Source organism: Denticeps clupeoides, chromosome 3, assembly GCF_900700375.1.
Source record: "Denticeps clupeoides chromosome 3, fDenClu1.1, whole genome shotgun sequence".
Lineage (NCBI taxonomy): Eukaryota > Metazoa > Chordata > Actinopteri > Clupeiformes > Denticipitidae > Denticeps > Denticeps clupeoides.
This window is the reverse complement of record NC_041709.1, coordinates 36,193,549-36,221,154: the sequence shown is the minus strand read 5'-3', so window position 1 is coordinate 36,221,154 and position 27,606 is coordinate 36,193,549. Positions and strand designations below refer to the sequence as shown.

The 27,606-nt window shown below is 45.6% G+C and overlaps 2 protein-coding genes and 1 long non-coding RNA gene across 4 annotated transcripts in view; 1 reads left to right on the top strand and 2 right to left on the bottom strand.

The window, feature by feature from the left end:
- The window catches only part of gaa2 (alpha glucosidase 2), a 7,245-nt gene extending 7,117 nt beyond the window's left edge, over positions 1 to 128 (bottom strand). The window contains exon 1 of the mRNA XM_028971763.1: positions 21 to 128. Within this exon, the coding sequence (XP_028827596.1) occupies positions 21 to 128 (108 nt within the window). The remainder of the gene's footprint in view (positions 1 to 20) is intronic.
- A 676-nt stretch (positions 129 to 804) lies between these two features.
- Positions 805 to 27,606, top strand: part of elfn1b (extracellular leucine-rich repeat and fibronectin type III domain containing 1b) — a 47,175-nt gene continuing 20,373 nt past the window's right edge. For both annotated transcript variants that reach the window (XM_028972111.1, XM_028972109.1), the window contains exon 1: positions 805 to 1,091. The gene's annotated coding sequence lies outside the window, so the exon portion shown is untranslated. The remainder of the gene's footprint in view (positions 1,092 to 27,606) is intronic.
- LOC114785934 (uncharacterized) lies at positions 19,104 to 27,500 on the bottom strand. Its single transcript, XR_003749136.1, has 3 exons — positions 27,397 to 27,500; positions 26,763 to 26,840; positions 19,104 to 19,719 (listed from the first exon to the last, which is right to left on the bottom strand). It is a non-coding gene; the product is annotated as an uncharacterized LOC114785934 (long non-coding RNA).

Here is a 27,606-nt window from a genome sequence, read left to right as displayed (position 1 = left end):
GCATGGACGAACATGCTGACCGGCCGCAGGCCCTGATCCCAGGTCAGCGCTTCTATTTCCAACTTCATGAAGAACTGCACCTGCATCCACCTCCTCCACCTCCTCCACGCTGCCGGGGCGGGGGACATGGACGAGGGAGCAGGTTATTAAAGTGGGACGGCCGCCCCGGGCTCAGACGTAAACGCCGTAACTCTCTTCGTCCGGCTCCCTGCTGGACAGGTGCAGGAGGGGGACGTGGTTCGGTCAGGTGCATTTTGGGACGTGGATGTCCAGTCCAGGTCAGATCACTCAGTCTGGTCCCCGGACCAGGGGACACGCTGTGTTCCTACATTTTGGGCTGACATTTACAAGCATGTCATAACGGTGAAGGCTGGAGAAGGTGGAGAGCATGTCCTCCACTCCCGGGACGTTCTGGAACGTTCTTCAGCAGACGTCAGGGCAGAAGTTTGTCCTGCGTTCATTTAACAATAAAGTCGGAGACAATTCGTGGAGACGAGACTGGATGGAACAAACACGTCTCTGTGTGTGAGAGAGTGTGAGTGAGAGAGTGAGAGAGAGACCGAGTGAGTGAGTGAGAGAGAGACCGAGTGAGTGAGAGAGACCGAGTGTGAGAGAGAGAGACCGAGTGAGTGAGTGAGTGAGAGAGACCGAGTGAGAGAGAGAGAGAAACCGAGTGAGTGAGAGAGAGACCGAGTGAGTGAGTGAGTGAGTGAGAGAGAGACCGAGTGAGTGAGAGAGAGAGAGACCGAGTGAGTGAGTGAGTGAGAGACCGAGAGAGAGAGAGAGAGAGAGAGAGAGAGACCGAGTGAGTGAGTGAGTGAGAGAGAGACCGAGAGAGGCGGGCGGCGCTGCCGTCGCGTTTGACCGGAATAAGCAGCCGCGCCATCAGGCGACCACCGGGCTCAGATCTCGGTGTTGGGGGGCGTCTCTGGTGTCCCTGGTGTCTCTGGCGTCTCTGGTGTCCCTGGCGTCTCTGGTGTCCCTGGTGTCTCTGGTGTCTCTGGTGTCTCTGGCTGCCGCAGTCTGCCGCTCGGCTCCGGATTCCCCGGATCAGACGGATGCGCGCCGCGGATGGAGAGGAGCAGGTGAAGGTACGAGCCGGAGGCGGGGACGCGCGGCGCGGGGACGCGCGGGGGTCCGTGGCGCAATGTGGGATGACGGGACGGTCCGGGTGTGTGTGTGTGTGTGTGTGTGTGTGCGTGGAATTTAAAGTAAGTCACTGTTCACGCTGCTCCATTTCAGACCCAAAGCTGCGTTCCAACTGAGAATTACTGTATGGGGGGGATAAGAGGTGTGTGTGAGTGTGTATCTGTGTGTGTGTATGATGGCTGGTGATAAGAGGTGTGTGTGAGTGTGTATCTGTGTGTGTGTGTGTATGTGTTTGAGAGATGGCCGGTGTTAAGAGGTGTGTGTGAGTGTGTATCTGTGTGTGTGTGTGTGTATGTGTTTGAGAGATGGCCAGTGTTAAAAGGTGTGTGTGAGTGTGTATCTGTGTGTGTGTATGATGGCTGGTGATAAGAGGTGTGTGTGAGTGTGTATCTGTGTGTGTGTGTGTATGTGTTTGAGAGATGGCCGGTGTTAAGAGGTGTGTGTGAGTGTGTATCTGTGTGTGTGTGTGTGTATGTGTTTGAGAGATGGCCAGTGTTAAAAGGTGTGTGTGAGTGTGTATCTGTGTGTGTGTATGTGTTTGAGAGATGGCCGGTGTTAAGAGGTGTGTGTGAGTGTGTATCTGTGTGTGTGTGTGTGTGATGGCCGGTGATAAGAGGTGTGTGTGAGTGTGTATCTGTGTGTGTGTGTGTATGTGTTTGAGAGATGGCCGGTGTTAAGAGGTGTGTGTGAGTGTGTATCTGTGTGTGTGTGTATGTGTTTGAGAGATGGCCGGTGTTAAGAGGTGTGTGTGTGTGTGTGTGTGTGATGGCCGGTGATAAGAGGTGTGTGTGAGTGTGTATCTGTGTGTGTATCTGTGTATGTGTTTGAGTGATGGCCGGTGTTAAGAGGTGTGTGTGAGTGTGTATCTGTGTGTGTGTGTGTATGTGTTTGAGAGATGGCCGGTGTTAAGAGGTGTGTGTGAGTGTGTATCTGTGTGTGTGTGTGTATGTGTTTGAGAGATGGCCGGTGTTAAGAGGTGTGTGTGAGTGTGTATCTGTGTGTGTGTGTATGTGTTTGAGAGATGGCCGGTGTTAAGAGGTGTGTGTGTGTGAGTGTGTATCTGTGTGTGTGTATGATGGCTGGTGATAAGAGGTGTGTGTGAGTGTGTATCTGTGTGTGTGTGTGTATGTGTTTGAGAGATGGCCGGTGTTAAGAGGTGTGTGTGAGTGTGTATCTGTGTGTGTGTGTGTGTATGTGTTTGAGAGATGGCCAGTGTTAAAAGGTGTGTGTGAGTGTGTATCTGTGTGTGTGTATGTGTTTGAGAGATGGCCGGTGTTAAGAGGTGTGTGTGAGTGTGTATCTGTGTGTGTGTGTGTGTGATGGCCGGTGATAAGAGGTGTGTGTGAGTGTGTATCTGTGTGTGTGTGTGTATGTGTTTGAGAGATGGCCGGTGTTAAGAGGTGTGTGTGAGTGTGTATCTGTGTGTGTGTGTATGTGTTTGAGAGATGGCCGGTGTTAAGAGGTGTGTGTGTGTGTGTGTGTGTGATGGCCGGTGATAAGAGGTGTGTGTGAGTGTGTATCTGTGTGTGTATCTGTGTATGTGTTTGAGTGATGGCCGGTGTTAAGAGGTGTGTGTGAGTGTGTATCTGTGTGTGTGTGTGTATGTGTTTGAGAGATGGCCGGTGTTAAGAGGTGTGTGTGAGTGTGTATCTGTGTGTGTGTGTGTATGTGTTTGAGAGATGGCCGGTGTTAAGAGGTGTGTGTGAGTGTGTATCTGTGTGTGTGTGTATGTGTTTGAGAGATGGCCGGTGTTAAGAGGTGTGTGTGTGTGAGTGTGTATCTGTGTGTGTGTATGATGGCTGGTGATAAGAGGTGTGTGTGAGTGTGTATCTGTGTGTGTGTGTGTGTATGTGTTTGAGAGATGGCCGGTGTTAAGAGGTGTGTGTGAGTGTGTATCTGTGTGTGTGTGTGTGTATGTGTTTGAGAGATGGCCAGTGTTAAAAGGTGTGTGTGAGTGTGTATCTGTGTGTGTGTATGTGTTGAGAGATGGCCGGTGTTAAGAGGTGTGTGTGAGTGTGTATCTGTGTGTGTGTGTGTGTGATGGCCGGTGATAAGAGGTGTGTGTGAGTGTGTATCTGTGTGTGTGTGTGTATGTGTTTGAGAGATGGCCGGTGTTAAGAGGTGTGTGTGAGTGTGTATCTGTGTGTGTGGTGTATGTGTTTGAGAGATGGCCGGTGTTAAGAGGTGTGTGTGTGTGTGTGTGTGTGATGGCCGGTGATAAGAGGTGTGTGTGAGTGTGTATCTGTGTGTGTATCTGTGTATGTGTTTGAGTGATGGCCGGTGTTAAGAGGTGTGTGTGAGTGTGTATCTGTGTGTGTGTGTGTATGTGTTTGAGAGATGGCCGGTGTTAAGAGGTGTGTGTGAGTGTGTATCTGTGTGTGTGTGTGTATGTGTTTGAGAGATGGCCGGTGTTAAGAGGTGTGTGTGAGTGTGTATCTGTGTGTGTGTGTATGTGTTTGAGAGATGGCCGGTGTTAAGAGGTGTGTGTGTGTGAGTGTGTATCTGTGTGTGTGTATGATGGCTGGTGATAAGAGGTGTGTGTGAGTGTGTATCTGTGTGTGTGTGTGTGTATGTGTTTGAGAGATGGCCGGTGTTAAGAGGTGTGTGTGAGTGTGTATCTGTGTGTGTGTGTGTGTATGTGTTTGAGAGATGGCCAGTGTTAAAAGGTGTGTGTGAGTGTGTATCTGTGTGTGTGTATGTGTTTGAGAGATGGCCGGTGTTAAGAGGTGTGTGTGAGTGTGTATCTGTGTGTGTGTGTGTGTGATGGCCGGTGATAAGAGGTGTGTGTGAGTGTGTATCTGTGTGTGTGTGTGTATGTGTTTGAGAGATGGCCGGTGTTAAGAGGTGTGTGTGAGTGTGTATCTGTGTGTGTGTGTATGTGTTTGAGAGATGGCCGGTGTTAAGAGGTGTGTGTGTGTGTGTGTGTGTGATGGCCGGTGATAAGAGGTGTGTGTGAGTGTGTATCTGTGTGTGTATCTGTGTATGTGTTTGAGTGATGGCCGGTGTTAAGAGGTGTGTGTGAGTGTGTATCTGTGTGTGTGTGTGTATGTGTTTGAGAGATGGCCGGTGTTAAGAGGTGTGTGTGAGTGTGTATCTGTGTGTGTGTGTGTATGTGTTTGAGAGATGGCCGGTGTTAAGAGGTGTGTGTGAGTGTGTATCTGTGTGTGTGTGTATGTGTTTGAGAGATGGCCGGTGTTAAGAGGTGTGTGTGTGTGAGTGTGTATCTGTGTGCGTGTGTGTAATGGCCGGTGATAAGAGGTGGGTGTTAGTGTGTATCTGTGTGTGTGTGTGTATGTGTTTGAGAGATGGCCGGTGTTAAGAGGTGTGTGTGTGTGAGTGTGTATCTGTGTGCGTGTGTGTAATGGCCGGTGATAAGAGGTGGGTGTTAGTGTGTATCTGTGTGTGTGTGTATGTGTTTGAGAGATGGCCGGTGTTAAGAGGTGTGTGTGAGTGTGTATCTGTGTGTGTGTGTGTATGTGTTTGAGAGATGGCCGGTGTTAAGAGGTGTGTGTGAGTGTGTATCTGTGTGTGTGTGTGTATGTGTTTGAGAGATGGCCGGTGTTAAGAGGTGTGTGTGTGTGAGTGTGTATCTGTGTGCGTGTGTGTAATGGCCGGTGATAAGAGGTGGGTGTTAGTGTGTATCTGTGTGTGTGTGTGTGTGTGTGTGTGTGTATGATGGCCGGTGTTAAGAGGTGTGTGTGAGTGTGTATCTGTGTGTGTGTGTATGTGTTTGAGAGATGGCCGGTGTTAAGAGGTGTGTGTGAGTGTGTATCTGTGTGCGTGTGTGTAATGGCCGGTGATAAGAGGTGGGTGTTAGTGTGTATCTGTGTGTGTGTGTGTGTGTGTATGATGGCCGGTGTTAAGAGGTGTGTGTGAGTGTGTATCTGTGTGTGTGTATGTGTTTAAGAGATGGCCGGTGTTAAGAGGTGTGTGTGAGTGTGTATCTGTGTGCGTGTGTGTGATGGCCGGTGATAAGAGGTGGGTGTTAGTGTGTATCTGTGTGTGTGTGTGTGTGTATGTGTTTGAGAGATGGCCGGTGTTAAGAGGTGTGTGTGAGTGTGTATCTGTGTGCGTGTGTGTGATGGCCGGTGATAAGAGGTGTGTTTAGTGTGTATCTGTGTGTGTGTGTATGTGTTTGAGAGATGGCCGGTGTTAAGAGGTGTGTGTGAGTGTGTGTGTGTATGATGGCCGGTGATAAGAGGTGTGTGTGAGTGTGTATCTGTGTGTGTGTGTGTGTGTATGTGTTTGAGAGATGGCCGGTGTTAAGAGGTGTGTGTGAGTGTGTATCTGTGTGTGTGTGTGTGTATGATGGCCGGTGATAAGAGGTGTGTGTGAGTGTGTATCTGTGTGTGTGTGTATGATGGCCGGTGATAAGAGGTGTGTGTGAGTGTGTATCTGTGTGTGTGTGTATGTGTTTGAGAGATGGCCAGTGTTAAGAGGTGCGTGTGAGTGTGTATCTGTGTGTGTGTGTGTGTTTGAGAGATGGCCGGTGTTAAGAGGTGTGTGTGAGTGTGTATCTGTGTGTGTGTGTGTGATGGCCGGTGATAAGAGGTGTGTGTGAGTGTGTATCTGTGTGTGTGTGTTTGAGAGATGACCAGTGTTAAGAGGTGTGTGTGAGTGTGTATCTGTGTGTGAGTGTGTGTCTGTGTTGGCTGGTGATAAGAGGTGTGTGTGAGTGTGTATCTGTGAGTGTGTGTGTGTGTTGGCTGGTGATAAGAGGTGTGTGTGAGTGTGTATCTGTGTGTGTGTGTTTGAGAGATGGCCAGTGTTAAGAGGTGTGTGTGAGTGTGTATCTGTGTGTGAGTGTGTGTGTGTGTTGGCTGGTGATAAGAGGTGTGTGTGAGTGTGTATCTGTGAGTGTGTGTGTGTGTGTTGGCTGGTGATAAGAGGTGTGTGTGAGTGTGTATCTGTGTGTGTGTGTTTGAGAGATGGCCAGTGTTAAGAGGTGTGTGTGTGTGAGTGTGTGTGTTGGCTGGTGATAAGAGGTGTGTGTGAGTGTGTATCTGTGTGTGTGTGTGTGTGTGTGTGTGTGTGAGTCCAGGTCAGACATGGTCCGGTCAGATGGAAGTAGAATATTAATTTGAAGGGGTGAGAAGGTCTGTCTCTGGCTCTACTGTAGTGAACTCAGCACCATGGAGAGCGTCCAGAAGCATGATCTGGTCCCCAGACTCCGTCCTGGAGGAGGTGATGGTGGGACGTGCTGGCTTTACAGAAGTGGGTCTGGTCTCCAGCTGTCCTCTCCACCTTCTGCTCCAGGAGTACTCCATCATCACTGCGTTAATGAGGGGAACGTCTGAGACGCGTCAGGTCTGTGGTCCCCAGCCTGACACCCTTGGCCTGGATAGCTGTCTGAGAACAGCGTGGCCTTGTTTAAAGCTAAAGGCATTGTGGGAAATGGCGTCCAGTTGTGGTGCAGGAGAGCTCAGGGTGAGCAGAGGAACTCCGGCTGAGAAGATGAGATAAACGAAAAGCTGGAATCTGCCCCCACCCACAAAGTCCCAGCTGTTCCCACATCTCACAGCTCCACCTTGGCTTTGTGTGGATGAGAACTCGATGTTGGTGTGTGTGTGTGTGTGTGTGTGTGTGTGTGTGTGAACCGTTCATCCAGCATTTATCTGATGGCAGCTGGATCTCCAGAAGCTCCTCCTGGGGGAACCAGCTCACTGGCTCTTAATGAAAATACAGATTTATGATGTGAAGAGGTATTGTGGATATTGTAGATCTGGGTTATGGATGTGGAGATGGTCTGTGGATATTGTAGATCTGGGTTATGGATGTGGAGATGGTCTGTGGATATTGTAGATCTGGGTTATGGATGTGGAGATGTTCTGTGGATATTGTAGATCTGGGTTATGGATGTGGAGATGTTCTGTGGATATTGTAGATCTGGGTTATGGATGTGGAGATGGTCTGTGGATATTGTAGATCTGGGTTATGGATGTGGAGATGGTCTGTGGATATTGTAGATCTGGGTTATGGATGTGGAGATGGTCTGTGGATATTGTAGATCTGGGTTATGGATGTGGAGATGGTCTGTGGATATTGTAGATCTGGGTTATGGATGTGGAGATGTTCTGTGGATATTGTAGATCTGGGTTATGGATGTGGAGATGGTCTGTGGATATTGTAGATCTGGGTTATGGATGTGGAGATGGTCTGTGGATATTGTAGATCTGGGTTATGGATGTGGAGATGGTCTGTGGATATTGTAGATCTGGGTTATGGATGTGGAGATGGTCTGTGGATATTGTAGATCTGGGTTATGGATGTGGAGATGTTCTGTGGATATTGTAGATCTGGGTTATGGATGTGGAGATGGTCTGGTTCCTGCATGCTGCTTCGTTAATCATGTAAAACAGGCATGAGTTTGTTAGGTGAGATGTGATGATTACATTACAGCTGCTGCTTGCTGTTATGGAATGAAAATTTGCCAGGTGATGATTTGTCCCTCTTATAACGGTGACTTCATGTCAATGGACCCCATACTGCACTTCATTATACACACAAACACACACATATACACACACACAACACACTCACACAGACAAACACACACACGCACACGCAAACTCACACACACACACACATACACACACACACGAGAAAGTGAAGTGATTGGTAGGGTGGTAGTAGCCTACCACCCTACACACTCGCCTGTGAACCAGAAACCCCACTTTCTACCATTGTGTCCCTGAGCAAGACACTTAACCCTGAGTTGCTCCAGGGGGGGACTGTCCCTGTAAATACTGATTGTAAGTCGCTCTGGATAAGGGCGTCTGATAAATGCTGTAAATGTAACTACACCGTGTGCTGTGATACGGTGCACACAGTGAAATTTGTCCTCTGCATTTAACCATCACCCTGAGTGAGCAGTGGGCAGCCATGACCGGCGCCCGGGGAGCAGTGTGTGGGGACGGTGCTTTGCTCAGTGGCACCTCAGTGGCACCTCGGCGGTTCGGGATTCGAACCGGCAACCTTCTGATTACGGGGCCGCTTCCTTAACCGCTAGGCAACCACTGGCCCAAATATATATACACACACACATATACACACACACATCCACACACATTCTCGCACACTCACATACACAACACACAGTTTTAAGTGACTGTTATTAGCTGCAGCTCTTGGGATGATTACATAAAAATTCTAATTTTGTTCCTCTTATGGATAAAATATTATGGATATGGAAGACTGGATGAACCAGACCTCATCACCAAGTCATCTCGTCATGTTCTGTTTCTTCTCTGCTGTCTGAAGATGGGTGTGTGTGTGTGTGTGTGTGTGTGTGTGTGGTGCTGGTAAATGTTTAACGAGGTTCGATTCACAGATGAGAAGTAAAATGTGGTCTCATCTTCAAATCAATTGCAATTATGGACAAGCAGAATGTGAGCAGCATCGCTGTTCTTCTCGTGTTGGTATTGGGTGGGCACCCATGACAGGTACCCGGGGTGCAGTGTGTGGGGACGGTTCCTTGACCTCAGCGGTACCTTGACAGTTCGGGATCCGGTTACGGGTCCGTTTCCTTACCCGCCAGGCCACCACTGGCCTACACCGTATTCATTATGACCACAGTGGAGATGCGCCTCCATGGGGCCCTCAGGTGGTTCACTCGGGTCTCGACCTGCAGGCCCCCAACTTCTGTAGACGAAACATCGCAGGGTTGCAAATGCGTACGAATGGAGATGGAGAACAACACACTACACCTTTCCTTCAGTTCTAAATGCACCTTAGTACCTGGGCGTGGTCCATATTGAGACTCTGCAGTCCATATGCCTGGAGAGCGTGCACCATTCTGACCAATCAGATGCTTTCTCAGGCTGTTAAACCAGGAGAGCTGTCATTGGACCAGATCAGTCTTGGACACTGTGCTGCTGTTTAATTCTGAGTCTCTCCTCGTGAGGAAGATGACCAAATGCCAAAAGCAGGTCATCTGCCATAATGCCCAGCTTGGTATCTGGCTAGTTTCCCGTCCAACAAGCTTCTTTAATTAAACAAATGAAGCAACTTTACTGAAACGAGGAGTAAAGAAGGACAATGCAGCACTTGCAAATCCGCGAGGGACCGAACTCAAACCCCTGCGGTCCCACATGCTGCCCCGCCCACTGCTCCATTCACACCCAGAGACTTCCCCGACCAGTTCCCTTCTGTGTCGTGCTGTAAAGGTCCCGTGAAGCTGCGCGTCAGGTTATAATGGCCCATGCTGCATGGAAAAAGCTGCTTCTGAACAAGCTCACGTTCTAACACACTTTTATTAAAAAATAATAGAAATACGTCAGTGGTTACATGAGCAAGGGAATATTATTCATTATTTTTGACATATTAAGGGCGGCTGGGCTTAATATCCAATATTATGTATCCTTAGTGTCCTAATATCCAACCCTGGTGGATTGTTCTAGAGAATCTGCACCCTCACTGCCAGAGATGACATACTTCATTCTTATGATGCGCGGGGGTTTCTGTTCTTGTAAAGCAAGTCATCGATTCGGTTCTTGTCAAGAAGTCGTTCTGCTCACGATTGGCTGGTAAAAATGGGAGTGGGGGATTGATCACTCCATCGCAGGCGGAGACGCGGAGGTGCAGCTGATGAGGACGAACATGGACAACAGAGATGCACACATTTGCCCGCAGAACTCTGTTTGATGTACGGATGTGTAATACGGGCTCTGCTCGTGTAATGTTAGACTTTGATCAGGTCTCAGCACGTCTGCATGGTGTGTAATGTACGTGACATAATACAGTGAAAATAAAGGTTCTATTCGAGTGGAGACCACTGTGTACGTATGAATAGCTGCTTGAAAATGAGAAAATAAATACATCCGAATACATGTAAACATTGAAATGACAGCTGGGCCGTTCTTTTCCTCTATAGATGAAGCCTCTTCGCCAATTAGTGTCGTGCCTCAGGGAACACGTTTTAAATAGTATTCTAAATACGTAAAGCAGACAGGGGACAGGGCGAGAGAGAGAGAGATGGGGGAGAGTGAGAGGAGTTGTTCCTCCATTTCTCTGATGCTGTTATCCTGCCGTTCGTCTGCAGCGTCACCCAGCTTACGGTTCTCCGGTAGACAGCAGGGGACCATCTGGAGGAACAGAGGCTCGAACGAAACACTTCACAGGTCCACTCAATTATTACCACACTGTTAAACATCATACAGAACAACAGCTATAAAGCAAACAGGTTTCACCAAACAAACGTTTAAACAGAGAGTAAAAGCTAGAAACCGCGGTAGGCTCCAGCTAACATAATCAATAAAGCATCAATATATTTAAATTACGTGGTCCAGTAACACAGCATAATACAGTTTCATAATGCAGTTAAACAAACATGGTCACAGCTTCTGAACACATCTACTAACACAGCATCTTACTGATCATCATCTACTAACACAGCATCTTAATTACCATCATCTACTAACACAGCATCTTACTGATCATCATCTACTAACACAGCTTCTTAATTACCATCATCTACTAACACAGCATCTTACTGATCATCATCTACTAACACAGCTTCTTAATTATCATCATCTACTAACACAGCTTCTAAACTAACAACATCTACTAACACAGCATCTTAATTATCATCATCTACTAACACAGCATCTTACTGATCATCATCTACTAACACAGCATCTTAATTATCATCATCTACTAACACAGCATCTTACTGATCATCATCTACTAACACAGCATCTTAATTACCATCATCTACTAACACAGCATCTTACTGATCATCATCTACTAACACAGCTTCTTAATTATCATCATCTACTAACACAGCTTCTAAACTAACAACATCTACTAACACAGCATCTTAATTATCATCATCTACTAACACAGCATCTTACTGATCATCATCTACTAACACAGCATCTTAATTATCATCATCTACTAACACAGCATCTTACTGATCATCATCTACTAACACAGCATCTTAATTACCATCATCTACTAACACAGCATCTTACTGATCATCATCTACTAACACAGCTTCTTAATTATCATCATCTACTAACACAGCTTCTTAATTATCATCATCTACTAACACAGCTTCATAATTATCATCATCTACTAACACAGCTTCTTAATTATCATCATCTACTAACACAGCATCTTAATTACCATCATCTACTAACACAGCATCTTAATTACCATCATCTACTAACACAGCATCTTAATTACCATCATCTACTAACACAGCATCTTACTGATCATCATCTACTAACACAGCTTCTTACTGATCATCATCTACTAACACAGTTTCTTAATTATCATCATCTACTAACACAGCTTCTAAACTAACAACATCTACTAACACAGCATCTTAATTATCATCATCTACTAACACAGCTTCTAAACTAACAACATCTACTAACACAGCATCTTAATTATCATCATCTACTAACACAGCTTCTAAACTAACAACATCTACTAACACAGCATCTTACTGATCATCATCTACTAACACAGCATCTTAATTACCATCATCTACTAACACAGCATCTTACTGATCATCATCTACTAACACAGCTTCTTAATTACCATCATCTACTAACACAGCATCTTACTGATCATCATCTACTAACACAGCTTCTTAATTATCATCATCTACTAACACAGCTTCTAAACTAACAACATCTACTAACACAGCATCTTAATTATCATCATCTACTAACACAGCATCTTACTGATCATCATCTACTAACACAGCATCTTAATTATCATCATCTACTAACACAGCATCTTACTGATCATCATCTACTAACACAGCATCTTAATTACCATCATCTACTAACACAGCATCTTACTGATCATCATCTACTAACACAGCTTCTTAATTATCATCATCTACTAACACAGCTTCTAAACTAACAACATCTACTAACACAGCATCTTAATTATCATCATCTACTAACACAGCATCTTACTGATCATCATCTACTAACACAGCATCTTAATTATCATCATCTACTAACACAGCATCTTACTGATCATCATCTACTAACACAGCATCTTAATTACCATCATCTACTAACACAGCATCTTACTGATCATCATCTACTAACACAGCTTCTTAATTATCATCATCTACTAACACAGCTTCTTAATTATCATCATCTACTAACACAGCTTCATAATTATCATCATCTACTAACACAGCTTCTTAATTATCATCATCTACTAACACAGCATCTTAATTACCATCATCTACTAACACAGCATCTTAATTACCATCATCTACTAACACAGCATCTTAATTACCATCATCTACTAACACAGCATCTTACTGATCATCATCTACTAACACAGCTTCTTACTGATCATCATCTACTAACACAGTTTCTTAATTATCATCATCTACTAACACAGCTTCTAAACTAACAACATCTACTAACACAGCATCTTAATTATCATCATCTACTAACACAGCTTCTAAACTAACAACATCTACTAACACAGCATCTTAATTATCATCATCTACTAACACAGCTTCTTAATTATCATCATCTACTAACACAGCTTCTAAACTAACAACATCTACTAACACAGCATCTTAATTATCATCATCTACTAACACAGCATCTTACTGATCATCATCTACTAACACAGCATCTTAATTACCATCATCTACTAACACAGCATCTTACTGATCATCATCTACTAACACAGCTTCTTAATTATCATCATCTACTAACACAGCTTCTTAATTATCATCATCTACTAACACAGCTTCATAATTATCATCATCTACTAACACAGCTTCTTAATTATCATCATCTACTAACACAGCATCTTAATTACCATCATCTACTAACACAGCATCTTAATTACCATCATCTACTAACACAGCATCTTACTGATCATCATCTACTAACACAGCTTCTTACTGATCATCATCTACTAACACAGTTTCTTAACTATTATCATCTATTATCTTCATCATCTACTAACACAGCTTCTTACTGATCATCATCTACTAACACAGCATCTTAATTACCATCATCTACTAACACAGCATCTTACTGATCATCATCTACTAACACAGCATCTTAATTATCATCATCTACTAACACAGCTTCTAAACTAACAACATCTACTAACACAGCTTCTTAATTATCATCATCTACTAACACAGCATCTTACTGATCATCATCTACTAACACAGCTTCTTACTGATCATCATCTACTAACACAGTTTCTTAACTATTATCATCTATTATCTTCATCATCTACTAACACAGCTTCTTACTGATCATCATCTACTAACACAGCATCTTACTGATCATCATCTACTAACACAGTTTCTTAACTATTATCATCTATTATCTTCATCATCTACTAACACAGCTTCTTACTGATCATCATCTACTAACACAGCATCTTAATTATCATCATCTACTAACACAGCTTCTTACTGATCATCATCTACTAACACAGCATCTTAATTATCATCATCTACTAACACAGTTTTTAAACTACCATCATCTATTATCTTCATCATCTACTAACAGTTCTTAAACTACCATCATGCACTAATACACAGCTTTTAACAAAACCTCACCTACTAACACCACTTTCATACTAACACAGCATCTTACTGATCATAATCTACTAACACAGCTTCTTAATTATCATCATCTACTAACACAGCATCTTACTGATCATCATCTACTAACACAGCATCTTACTGATCATCATCTACTAACACAGTTTCTTAATTACCATCATCTATTATCTTCATCATCTACTAACAGTTTTTAAACTACCATCATGCACTAATACACAGCTTTTAACAAAACCTCACCTACTAACACCACTTTCATACTAACACAGCATCTTACTGATCATAATCTACTAACACAGCTTCTTAATTATCATCATCTACTAACACAGCATCTTACTGATCATCATCTACTAACACAGCATCTTACTGATCATCATCTACTAACACAGTTTCTTAACTATTATCATCTATTATCTTCATCATCTACTAACACAGCTTCTTACTGATCATCATCTACTAACACAGCATCTTAATTATCATCATCTACTAACACAGTTTTTAAACTACCATCATCTATTATCTTCATCATCTACTAACAGTTTTTAAACTACCATCATGCACTAATACACAGCTTTTAACAAAACCTCACCTACTAACACCACTTTCATACAAATTTTATCTACTAACACAGCTTCTAAACTAACAACATCTACTAACACAGCTTCTAACGAAACATAATCTACGAAGCTTCACAGCTTCTATACTATCAGCATCCAAACCCTCTACTTAAACATGTTCATGTTCATTAGTTCTTCCCGAATATCATCCATTATCTTCAAATCAAACCTTCATTAACACAGTTTCTAAACCAGCACAATCCTTCCACGCATCTTCTAAACACACACAATACATGTATTTTCAACACAGAAACAATGCCAGTGTACTACAGTACTACAGTCAAACATCACAAATCCAGTAGATCAACTCAGCCTCCAACCAAATCTGAGCCACTATCATCCTCTGAATCAGCCCAGCAGTACAGTCGGAGAATTGATTTCTGACGACCCACTTCTCAAAACGTGGAGGAGCGCAACTCCCCACCAGTTTCTGCAGAAATGACTTTAACAGAAAAGCAAGGAAGTCCTAACCTTTATTTCTCCAATTCATTAAAATGTACAGAGAGGCTGGAGAGAAAAAGGGATGGATGACGGAGAGGTGGACTGAGGCGAGGGAGATGGAGAGTTGGGCTTGACAGGCTGTAGGGAGTTTTGGCATGGATCATTAAAGCAGAGGATCCAGAGATGTGTGCCTGTGTGAGTGTGTGAGTCTCCAAGGGGGTTCACTTGGAGGAGAGGCAGGGATATAAACTGATATGAACACACACACACACACACACACACAGCTTGAAGGCTTTAAGCTGACCCTTTATGCCCACTCGTGTGTGTATATCTGTGTTAGTGTAAAAGTGTCAACCTCATTTTGCGCCTGTGTGTGTGTGTGTGTGTGTGTGTGTCTGTGTGTTTAAGAAGAGAAGAGGGGTTGATAGAATTGAACAAGAAATAAAGAGCTACAATCACTTTTTTTTACTATGTTAGGAGTAAAGATCTTTCTTACATGCATCTTCTATCGCTGTAAAAACAACACCACGAATATTCATAAGATTAAAAAGGTTGAATTAATTATGCCTTTCATGCAGCTGAAAACAACGGAAGGTGTGTTAATGTTACAATTTCTGCAAGAAAGTAACAATCTTACAAACAACGTGACTTTACACACAAAAAAAAACCCAGAATGTCTGTGTGGAGCTGATATACCCCCTCAGGCAGAGTTACTGAGAATAAATGGCATTTCACACACACACACACACGTACGTACGTACACACACACACACACGTACGTACACACACGTTTATCTGTTGAGGGGGACAGCAACTCTGACCCCCCGTCTGAGTGCAGCGTAACCAGAGGGCCCATGTCAGGGAGACACTCGGATTTACATTTACAACATTTACCATCTTGTCCAGACCAAAGTCCTTCAGTGCTTTCTAGTTCGTATCTGATCTTCATATCGGTACAAGAGAGACCATCACAAGCCTATTAAGGTACAGAGAACCTTCCTTTTTGGACGTTCTAATGAGACCCAGCGGCTCTCCTCTGCTTCAACGCGTTTGTTACGTTGATTGAGAGACTGACATGATTCACATGAACATGTCTAGAAGAGGCGGACGGATCTATCTGTCGTCAGAGAACGTTCCTGTTATTAGAACCACCACGGTCCCAAGCACCTGATCTGATCCCAAACGCCCCCAAGAGACAGGAAGAGTCAGAGCTGCAGAGTTAAAGCACCATGGTCTTCAAGTTCTTGTCGTGTGCTATACGTCTGACCCTAGTGGAGCTCTTTAATAGAACTGGGGAACACAGGACCCTGGGAAATGGTTCATGGGAACACAGACAAAACGCAGGTAGCGAAAGGAACCCATCACCTGGTAAATAACACGGAACACGCGTGTAATAACATATATTTCGCTCTGAGTCTTCAGTATTGCGATTGACTATTTTTGATGTTCTCTAACTGTATGCTGATAACTCTTGTGAAATAAATATGTAAATGGACATAAGTCTTCCTTTTTAAACCTGTCCTCCATCTTCCCTGTACAGTGTAATGTCCACGTGAACCACTCGCCCCCCCCCACGTGTGCTGGGTCCACACCTCGCCGAGACTTTTATTCCTGGGGTGTGTTGGCTTCTTGTCGTCCTTATTAATGTCACGGCCGCGTTCGTATGTGCTGCCCTTGTCACGCACCTGCGGCGTTTACCCCGCTGTGACCCCGAAATGCTGCCGCCTGGACGTGAGCGGTGTGCGTATTATAACTTCTCGGTGTAATAAGTCTACGCGTGAAGCTGTGAGATGTTCCAGATCAGCGCGGCGTGGGGGCGTTCCGTTTCGTCTGGAACATCTCCTCAAACACGCTGAACCGGACCTGCTACAGGATCACCGCGCACGCCTCTAATTCACTCAACGTGCAGTTCATCAGGCTGATTTACTGCTCAGTGTGTGTGTGTGTGTGTGTGTGTGTGTGTGTGTGTGTGTGAGACACTCAAAGTCACTGCAGTAATGCCAGAGGACAGTGAAAAACTCTGTTTGTCCATCCGGCTCACCATACACAAGAGAGCGAGTCAGAGCAAATGATGCGACCACACACACACACACACACACACACACACACACACACGGCCAGACCATTATATGAGCCCAGCTTAGTCTGTGACCACAAGCCAATAAATGAGTCATAATCCCAGAGTTCAGCAATCAAATAAACCTTCGCCCACACACTCACACACACTCTGGGGATACACAACACCACAGGTACACGCGTAGAACATAGTTTGTGTGTGTGTGATGCGATCAGCAGAAGGTCCTGAAGCCAATTGGAGTAATGAGCTCCTCTGGGAGTGGGAGAACGTGAAGGTGGGGTGGGTGGGTGGGTGGGGTGGATAATTATTCTTTCGCCAGAGAGAGGCTGAAATAGAGAACGCGGCACCCAGCAAGGGCAGTAAATAACACACACACACACACACACACACACACATACACACGCGTGCACAAATCTGCACGTATAGACAAATAAAGATGGGTGTACACACACACACACACTCACACTCACACTCACTCAGCTTAATGAAAAAACTCAGCATCACCCAGCGGCGTTATTTTACTCTTCATGAAAAGGCCATTGTTGCCATAGAAACAAACTGAGCAAACTCAAAAGAAGGCGCGCTGGGACGTGTGCGTGTGTGTGTGTCTCTCTCCAGAACACAGACCTTGGACACTTTGATGGCGTGAACATTATTACGGAGTTACCTTTCATCTAATATCCACTGTCCCATCTTCATTCTGTCCACCAGTCCACCCGCTCGTCTCAGCGTCTCCACCTCAGCCCAATTCCTTTAATCCATTAATAATTCAATCTACGAGTTATTGTCGGTGCAGATTTGTGAACATTCTGATTTGTAAATTCAGTAAGACCTTGCTGATCAGGTCCCCCGGACCACACGTCCCACGCCATCGGGACGGTGCTTTAATTGAACTGACCACAGAGAGAGGAGAGATATAAAATGTGTCCACGCTGCAGAACCTGGAGGAGGAGAGTGGTGGAGGTAACCTTGAAGAAAGTCAGACGGTAAGCAGAAGCGTCTCTCTCGCGCTCGTTCTGCTTACTCTGATGCTTCCTTGATGTGGCCCCCTTCCTTATTTGCATACGGTTCTTCCTCCGTTTTCCAAACGTCCGCGTGGAACGTCGCGGTCCTGTTCCTCAGAGGCCGTGAAGAGGCTCCGGAGCAGAATCAGGATCTGGGCTGGGGAACGCTGTTAAAGACTAACCGGAATGTCACGACTGACATCGTTCTGCGCTCTTTATAAAGTGAAGAGATGCGGTGAAAGCGGCCGGAAAGGAACAGTTGACCTCAGACCGTCCCAGAATGCACCCTGTGCCGTCCACTGGCATTTTTATAGCAGGGTCCCTGTCCCCGGGGTGCAGGGACGTCTGCTGATGTCTGACCGCTGCAGAGTGTGAAACGCCGGGATGAAGAGCGAGGCTCTCAACACGCCTCTCATCATCCAGGGGCACACACACACACACATATACACACACACACACACACACACACACACACACATACACTTCACTTCCTGCAAGATCGTTCATGTTCCTGTCCAAACCCCACCAGAGACGTCCTGACAAATTTATCTAGAAGACAGAGAATCAACATGAGCCACATCATTCATAGATAGATAGATAGATAGATAGATAGATAGATAGATAGATAGATAGATAGATAGATAGATAGATAGATAGATAGATAGATAGATAGATAGATAGATAGATTACACCATCTTCATAATAATGAAAATGAATGATTATTAACACTGTGTGTGTGTAATCCTGAGTAGACAACTTGAGAATATAACATATTTGTGTGTTACAGTTTTTTCTGATTGTTTAAGCACATTTTTTGTAACTATTGGCTATTTTTGCAAAACTCTACACACAAATAAGAAAACCTTTCACCCAATTATCAAAACATTGTAGTTCTCTTGCAAAAGCGAACACAGCTAGATTAACTCTTCACACCTTCGTAAAAATGGTGTTTTCGTATCAAACAGTACACACAAGCCATCATCTACTAAGCACACAACGCGCCAACTGCACACTGATGGTATGAATACAAAACACATCTGGTTTTTGCTTTCTCTGTGTACAGATGTCAATATGAGGTCATACTTTTGTCATAGTGTCATGTAAACATACAAGGATCCGAACTTCAAGTATTGGTGTTTATTCACACTCATAAAAAAAGTCAGAACACAAAATGGTAATTTCACAAAAAAAAGGAAAAAAAAAAAAAAAGGACAATCAGCCTACATCATGTCGTCTTTCTGGGTCCGGCCACAAAATTTCGTCCACATCGCATGCGATATCCTCCAGTCCAAGGCACCGGAGAAAATATCCCCTTGAATGCCGTATCCAGGCCTGACATGATGCCTGGTCAATATCTCCACATGCCTCCTCCATTGCCTGTAGAAGGGCTACCTGTTGATGAGGATGACGGTTGTACACTTTCCAGCGCCAGGCAGAGAAGAACTCCTCGATGGGATTTAAGAATGGAGAGTATGGAGGGAGCTTGAGTGCCATGAAGGATGGGGGGTCTGTAAACCAGCTGCAGACCAAAGCAGCCTTATGGAAACTAACATTGTCCCATATGATGACATATCGGGTATGCTCTGGTCTCTGAACAGTGAGCATGTCATGTAAGGTGTCCAGGAATGCCATAATGTGTGCAGTGTTGTATGGGCCTATGGTTGCATGATGGTGAACAACACCATTTTGGCTTATAGCTGCACACATGGTTATGTTACCACCTCGTTGTCCTGGGACATTGATGATGGCACGGTGTCCAATAATGTTCCTGCCACGTCTCCTGGTTTTACTGAGGTTAAAACCGGCCTCATCTACAAAAAGTATCTCATGTCCTATGGCATCTGCTTCTAGTTCCATCACTCTCTGGACAAGACAAAACAAATGCAACACATCAGGCCCATGCACAGCACCACAGTATGCACTTCCAAATTCAGAACCAATGACACTATAGCTTACCTGCACATAGTCATATCACAGTTGCTTTACACGTTCTGTGTTTCTCTCGAAAGGAACTCTGTAAATTTGCTTCATTTTTATTCTGTGGCACGCAAGTACACGACTTAGTGCAGAAATGCTTGCACTGTGTATATTTTGAAAGATGGTGTCATTATCAATTATGCGCTGCTGTATTCGTGCAGTTTTATTGCATTATTGGCAATCACCATGTTCACTATATGGGTCTCTTGCTCTGGAGTGAACATTCGTCCTCTTCCCCCAACATCTGGACGTCTAGGAATTCTCGGCCTCCTCTGATTCTCACTCTTCCTGCTCCTTCCATTGTACTCCACATAGACAGCTTACCTGTGGCTTATTTAAAGTGCTTAGGCTGATTGCAAAGTGAACTAATTTTCTAAAACAGTTTTCACATGTGAAAGTGTGCCAGACAGTTGGCAAAATAGTGTTAATGATAGCCATACGTGTGTATAATTTTGCTAGGAGTGTATTGGAAATTTGGTAATTGAGTGTAAGCAGTGAGTTGTGTTTAAAGTTCTGCAAAAAGAGTGTTGTGCAGTGAATTGTGCCTACAGTTTTGCAAAGTGTGTGTTACAAAATTGCAAACTGAGTGCAAAGCAGTGTTTGTGCTTTTAGTTTTGCAAACTCAGTGAGTGGTTTTGCTATAAGTATTAATAGTTTTAGCAATTGTGCTATAAGAATCACAGTTAGGGTTTAAGCCATCAGAAAAAACTGTAATGTCGGTATGTGCAGCGAGACCAGGTCAACATGGGCGTGTCCCAGGGGAACGTTGCCAGTTCTGGACCCCGATTGTGAGTCCCAGGAAAGTGTAATTGAACATGTGAGTGTGGAGAAAGTTCCGTCTGAACTCTACGCACAGCTGGAGGTGAGGCAGATCGGAGCTCAGACCACACTTTGCATGCTCCTCGCCGGGCCGGACGAGATTCCGGACGAGATTCCGGCTCTGCCGCCAGCTGCGCCGTATCAGATACGTTTCCTCGCGTGCTGCTGATGGCCGGTATCGGTGTGTGTACAGGCTCCGTGGTGGAGGAACCGCTCTGGAGATGCGTGTAGGATGATGAAGGCGTTGTGGGAAGTGAAGGAGCTTCCTGTAATTAGCGTCATTATCGGCAGCGCTGATGAGCATCGCCCCTGGAGATGTGCGGAGCCAGAACCTCGACTCCGGCGTCTTGTTCCCGGCTGCTAATGGCCGCCTGAAGGATTGATTGGTTCGGCGCCGCTCTGGAGGGGGGCGTGAAGAGCTCCTCTGTGGTGCACAGGGGTCAGGGGTCAGCGTTATTAATTTGTTTCGAGTGCGATGCCGACAGCTGTGACCTCGGCAAAGCATTGAAAACCCTGATCAATAAATGAAACGTTCTCATGGGGTTACGAGGGAAACCAAGTTCTCTCATGCAGAGCTGCAGAGTTCTACTCATGTTCTGTCTTCATGTCTCACAGCAACGTTCCAAAGATCAAGTCAGAGAATAAATTCATGGAACCGCCTCCACTCCACAGTAAATGCTGCTGGGTCAACACAATGTTCCACAGGTTCTGTCGTGATCCGGTCCGGAAGGGGTTACTCCGGACCGGAGTTTCACGTTAGTCCTGTGTAATGTTCCCTGATTGTGTTCACCTGTGTCTAATGTATAAAGCCGCCCTGTTTGTGTCTGTTCTCCGTTGGGTCTTTGTTGTGTTACATGTTCACCATGTTGCCAGATGTGTCCCCTGTCCAGTTCTTCACCCATTAAACCCCGGTTTCTCGACGTCGTGCCAATGCGTCCTTCTTCCTCGTCATCTCGTCTTCATGTCCGTTCACCTGCTTCGCCATGCCACCATGGTCGTGACAGGTTCACAGTAACTCAGCACACAGTGTGGCGTTAAAGCGAGGAGACGAAGGTGCACAGCCCTGCTTGTCCACAAAAGTCTTTTCCCAGGAAGTTGTCCAGAACCTAAAACGCTGATGACACGCGCTGTCCCTACGGACCGGGCCGAAAGGGGCGGAGCCTGCAGAGAGCAGCAGTAGAATTCCCCTTGGCCCTCCAAATCAGCCTCCTGATCTCGGATGCATCCACGGCGTTGGTCAGCTGGTCAGGTGACCGGGCGGAGCCGGCTTAACGTGAATGCGTGTCACATCCCGCCTGCGTGGCGTTAATTAACCACGTCCATCTGACGGTGTCTGTGCGCCGCCGAAAAGCCTCTTTGAAGTTGAGGATCAGCGGCGCAGATTCCCTCCCGGGCGAAGATTCCTGCTCCTCTTCTCTTCTCCGGTTTAATGGAGCCCCGCCCGCCCCGCCGCTCTCTTCAGCCCTAATCTGGTTCTCAGCGCTGATAATTGGGCCTTAAACGCTTTGATCTTTATTTTTGTGTTTCTTCCTGGTTTTTTAAGACAACCGAGTGCAGAAGAAACAAAGAGTCGAGAAAGGAGGGCAGCGGCAACTCATTAGACCAGAGCCTGGAGATGTAAATACAGCCTGTAGAAGCAGTGAAGCACCAACCAGCTCTTCATTAATCTGCTGTTCTGTGGCGAGTCTTTAGAAGACCATGGTTCCTTCACGTCTTTCTATAGGCCGGAACCCACATTGCTGGAAGTGGGTCCGGTGTTAGATGATGAGTCTTTAGAAGACCATGGTTCCTTCACGTCTTTCTATAGGCCGGAACCCACATTGCTGGAAGTGGGTCCGCTGTTAGATGATGAGTCTTTAGAAGACCATGGTTCCTTCACGTCTTTCTATAGACCAGAACCCATAGATCTGGAAGCTGGTTCCTTCACGTCTTTCTATGGGCCAGAACCCATTATGCTGCACGTGAAAGTGTTTTTCATCATGTACCCTGGTTTATCTCCTTTACCCATGCAGTGTGTGTGTGTGTGTGTGTGTGTTATCTCCAGCGGTCAGCGTCTGGACCAGCTTCTGTGATCTTGTCTGTGATCTCAGCCCTCATCACATGTTCTAGTCGCACTGCGGGGGATGTACAGTGGCTGTAATGGAGTCATTAAAGGGCCGTTAACGGGTGAATAATTAATCCTCTCCCTCTCATTTATTCATTAATGAGCCGCAAGAGGGACTCAGGTGTACGGTGAGGCAGGCATTAAACACACCTTTGGGGTTTTCTCTCTCTCTCTCTCTCTCTCTCTCTGTGTGTGTGGGTTGTTGTGGGCCGTTTGGGAATTGCGCACACTGGAACCCTGATGTTCTAGAATCTTGTCCCCGAGAACAGCAGCGGCTCTCGACGTTCCCATTCTGTCGCCCAGGAGCCATGTAAAGGGAGCGACACACCACAGGAGTTCTGTTTGGTTTGTGTGTGTGTGTGTGTGTATTATCTCCATGAAGGACGCAGCAGCAGTAGAAACCATAGATGCAGGTTAACGAGTAAAAATGGAACATCTGGAGATGAGACGTGGCCTGTGGCTCCTCCCCCACACCGCGACTCTGAGTGTGAAGGGCGATTCTCTTTAATTCACTCCGCCAATCACATGACAGATCCTTCCACGGTCATCTCTCTCTCTCACACACACACACACACACACACACACACACACACTTCAGAACAGATGTAGGCAAAAGATCAACAGATCACAGGCTGATCAAATCTGGGTTGTGATTGGCTCATCAGATTTTCTGACGGGAAGTGTGTATGTGTGTGTGTGTGTGTGTGTGTGCACATCGTGCATAGAAGAAGGAAGAAGAAGTGTGTAAGACAGAATGTGTGTGTGTGTTTATCATCATCTGCTCCCTGGTAGATCCACGGGTCCTGCACACCCCTCACTCCTGCCCGTCGGGACTTTTTATCTATTTTTACCAACCAAGTTAGGATCTGGATCTGCTCTGGGTGCATAGAGAACTAGAGAACGGAGCTTCGCCGCTGTTTCACCGTTGTTGTCATGACGATGGCCACCTCGGCACCACAGGTCCCACCTTCCAGAAGCGGTTCGGCAGCTGCGTAATAGTTTCAGCCGCTTCTGATGTTCTAACAACAGTCCAACAGTGTGGGAACTGCGGGAACGTTGTTCTGATCTTCCTTGACTTGAGGAATCTTTTTAGGGAACGAGCGGTGCTGTAATTGCAGCTCACAACATTATTCGAACTCTGTTACGAAACCATAATTACAGCGCTGCGAGAACCTGATAGGAGCAGCCCTGCCTGAATTAAATGATAATTTATGGAGATTTATGTTAATGATGCGGATCCAGGGGTATCCAGTCTTATCCGGAAAGAGCCGGCCAGGACTAATTAGTTTATTAATTAGCATCGTGGACTGGTGGAAGAGCCTGAGCTCGGGTTCACCAGTAAACACCATCATCAGCTCACCGATGTTCACCACCCTCATATATACAGAGCAGAAAAATATGTTGACACACCCCATACGGAAGAAACCTGGAGCAAGTGTCCAGTAGGTATCAGAGCAGGAATGGTAATAAATAGTCCAACATGGTGAACCAAAGAAAGGATCTGTCCATGTTTGGAGGTGCTGGACAGTGCAGAGTGTCATGGTCAACACTACGTGTCCGTTATGATGTCACTGGTCCATATGAAGATCCCTGACGCTTTAGTTGTTACGGTGTTGGTGGCTGTGGTGACCCTCCGGTTCATTTCATGCTGGGTCATCTTGTCAGCAGCTCCATGCCAGGAACCAGGATGTAGAGCCACTAGAGAAACACATTAGACTTGGGTGGGTGGTAGATGTCTGTGTGGACTATCCGGTGGACTATCTAGTACAGCCTAGGTGAGATGAACGTCATAGTATTTGTGAGTTTTAACTGTTATGGAATGCTTCATAAAAAGATGTGCCTGGACTTGAATATTGACACCGTATCTGAGTTCCGAACATTAGCAGGAAAGCTGTTCTGCTCTGTAGCAGAAGCTCGTCCACCTGCTGAGAACCTGTTCATTCTCTGTACCAGCAGGAGCCTGGAGTCTTGTGAGCGTGTATCAACCAGCTCGATATGAATTAAACCACAGCGTCTGATTCCCACAAGAGGTTCTAACCTGTTCAGCAGAATCGGATGCAGCAAGATGAGCATTGAAATGCAGACATTGTCCAATGGCATAAGCAGATCTTTTGTCACTTGTCACTGTCAGCCCTCATCAGAACTCTGTGTCTTCATTTTTGTATAAATGCATGTGTGCCGAGTTGTCAGGATTTGCTGAGGCTGCAGGAGATTCATGATTCATGATTCCTGATTCACTAGGCCTGCATTAACCCTCAAATGTAGCTAATGGAAAGATGTCTTCAACCATATTTCACAGAAGCAGATGGAGAGGAGACCCAGGTGCTTCTGAAGTCATGGTGATAAGATGTTGAGCAGGTCATTCAGAATCACCGACCAGAAATTCCATGTTTAAGGCTCTTGTCTTTTCATAATCTGGACCATAATTCCTGGATTGACATGGTTGCATCAAACCACTAAATGAAACTACAGTTATTTAGCTACTGGAGATTTCAACTTCTAGCAGAACCCAGGAAATTGGACATTTTCCTTACAAAAGGCTTAGGACGTGATCAGAATTTTAACCAGGAAGTTGGTGACACGATGATGGATTGATACAACATTACGTTCCAAGGTGGGTTTTTGCTTGTTTACTTGTTTAGCTGTGTTCCTCAGCCCCCAGGTTGGACCACTTTCTGATCAGGTTCTCTGTGGACAGTGATTGGTCTACATACAGACATTATTATATGATTTGATCTCTGAAGCTCTGCCACGCCCGCCAGTCTGAGGACCATGTGACCTTTGCCCCCATTCTGGTTTGTTAGTGTGTGCTGAGCTGCAGGGAAACAGAGCGGGACATGGTTCCCCGGCGGGGACTCTGGACCGTCTGCTGTCCTGTGTCCTGAGTAGTGCGGTTTCTGTCCGTGCCGCCCACGATCATATCTGTGACAGTTAATTAACAAGTGTCACTCCTGACCTCCGACCCACAAGAAGTGGATGAGGACAGCAGATGGACTCGAGTGTGTGGACCAGATGGACAGGTGTACAGGCAGGTGAACAGGTGTCCTGACTGTCTGTGTGTGTGTTGATGATATTTTATGTTCTCCATCTCTTGGTTAATTACTCTCATCCAGAATCTCCACTGAACCTCCGCCGGAGACTGGGGTCATCACAGGACGACCCTGATGACCCTTGACCCATGACCCCCGAGCCTGGTTTCTGAATACATGCATCGTTTTTTACACATTTACTCTCTCCTAACGGAGAATGTGATTGATCTGTTTACATTTGGTTTGAAGATGGACTTCAGAACTGCATGCTGGGTAATAAACCAGTCTTCCTGGACCAGAGTGGTCAGCCGCAGTCATCGGGTGGTGCAAGTGTGTGTGTGTGTGTGTGTGTTGGTGTTGTGTTTGGGGTGAACGAACAACATCAATATCGAACAACTTAATTCATCTGCACAGCACAGCAAGTTTAATTGAACAAATGCAGTGTATTGATCAGCCCCTGCTGTAGTGTTGGTGTGTGTGTGCATATTTCCTATTGATTAATCCAGCAGTGAGATCGCTCTAAACATGTATGTGTGTAGAAATTGAACGGATGCGGCTGCGCCGAAAAGCAGCCCTCCAGGATTGATTATGTTCTCTGTGTGTGTATGTGTATGTCAGGTGGGTTACAAGGGTACAGGGTATGTATGAATGTGTGTGTGTGTGTGTGTGTGTGTGTGTGTGTGTGTGTGTTCAAGCAGATCAATCTAATGACCAGATGGCATAAAGTTGATGAGTGATAGAGAATTTATTTTTGCATAATCATTCTGAATAATTAATGAGATGGTGATTTTGCTCTAGTTGGGAGCTGTGTTTGCAATAACTGAGTGTGTGTGCTCATATTTCCTATAGGGAATCCACCTTGTTTATTGCACAAATACAAAACACACACACACACGTGCTGCAGTGTGAATGAATGATGAGTGTATAGGAGGCTACTGGTCAGGAACCCCCTGATGTGCTCTAGCCGAGAAACATACCTTCAGCCAGAACTTTACTCAGAACGCGCTGTGAGGACCTGAGGCAGGAAGTGACCATCAGCAGGATTCCGTCATAACCTGTACATATCAGATCTACCATCAGGTTTCTATGCTCTCTACCGGGACAGTGGTGGCCTAGCGGTTAAGGAAGCGGCCCCGTAAACAGAAGGTTGCCGGTTCGAATTCCGATCCGCCAAGGTACCACTGAGGTGCCACTGAGCAAAGCACCGTCCCCACACACTGCTCCCCGGGCGCCTGTCATGGCTGCCCACTGCTCACACAGGGTGATGGGTTAAATGCAGAGGACAAATTTCACTGTGTGCACCGTGTGCTGTGCTGCTGTGTATCACATGTGACAATCACTTCACTTTGTCTCTCTCTCTATTGCTCACATGCAATTATCAGTCTATAACATCGGTTTTCTGGTCCGGTGAGGCAACATTAGAAGGAACACCTCCCTGAACAAGAATAGAAAGGAACCAAGACTCAGCAAAGGTGCTGAGCAGCTAATGTCCAGATGGAAGATGGACTTCATGTCTCCAGTGTAGATCCAAAATGTTCCCAAAATGTTCCTGGTTCGGTCCTCAGTGTGACCAAAAAGATCACACACACGCACACACACACTCATACACACCTGCTGATCTCCATGTGGATCATTTCTTCCTGATTCTCCTTCTGTTTCATAGACAGCAACCCTAGGATGAACTCCCTCAGTGCTTCCACCCACGCGCCCTCATCTGGATTAAATAGAGCAAACAAACACACACACTTAAAAGACTTCATTTGGACTGTAAACATCTAAAAATGTGTGAAGAAAACAGAATACGGCCATCTCACCAGAATT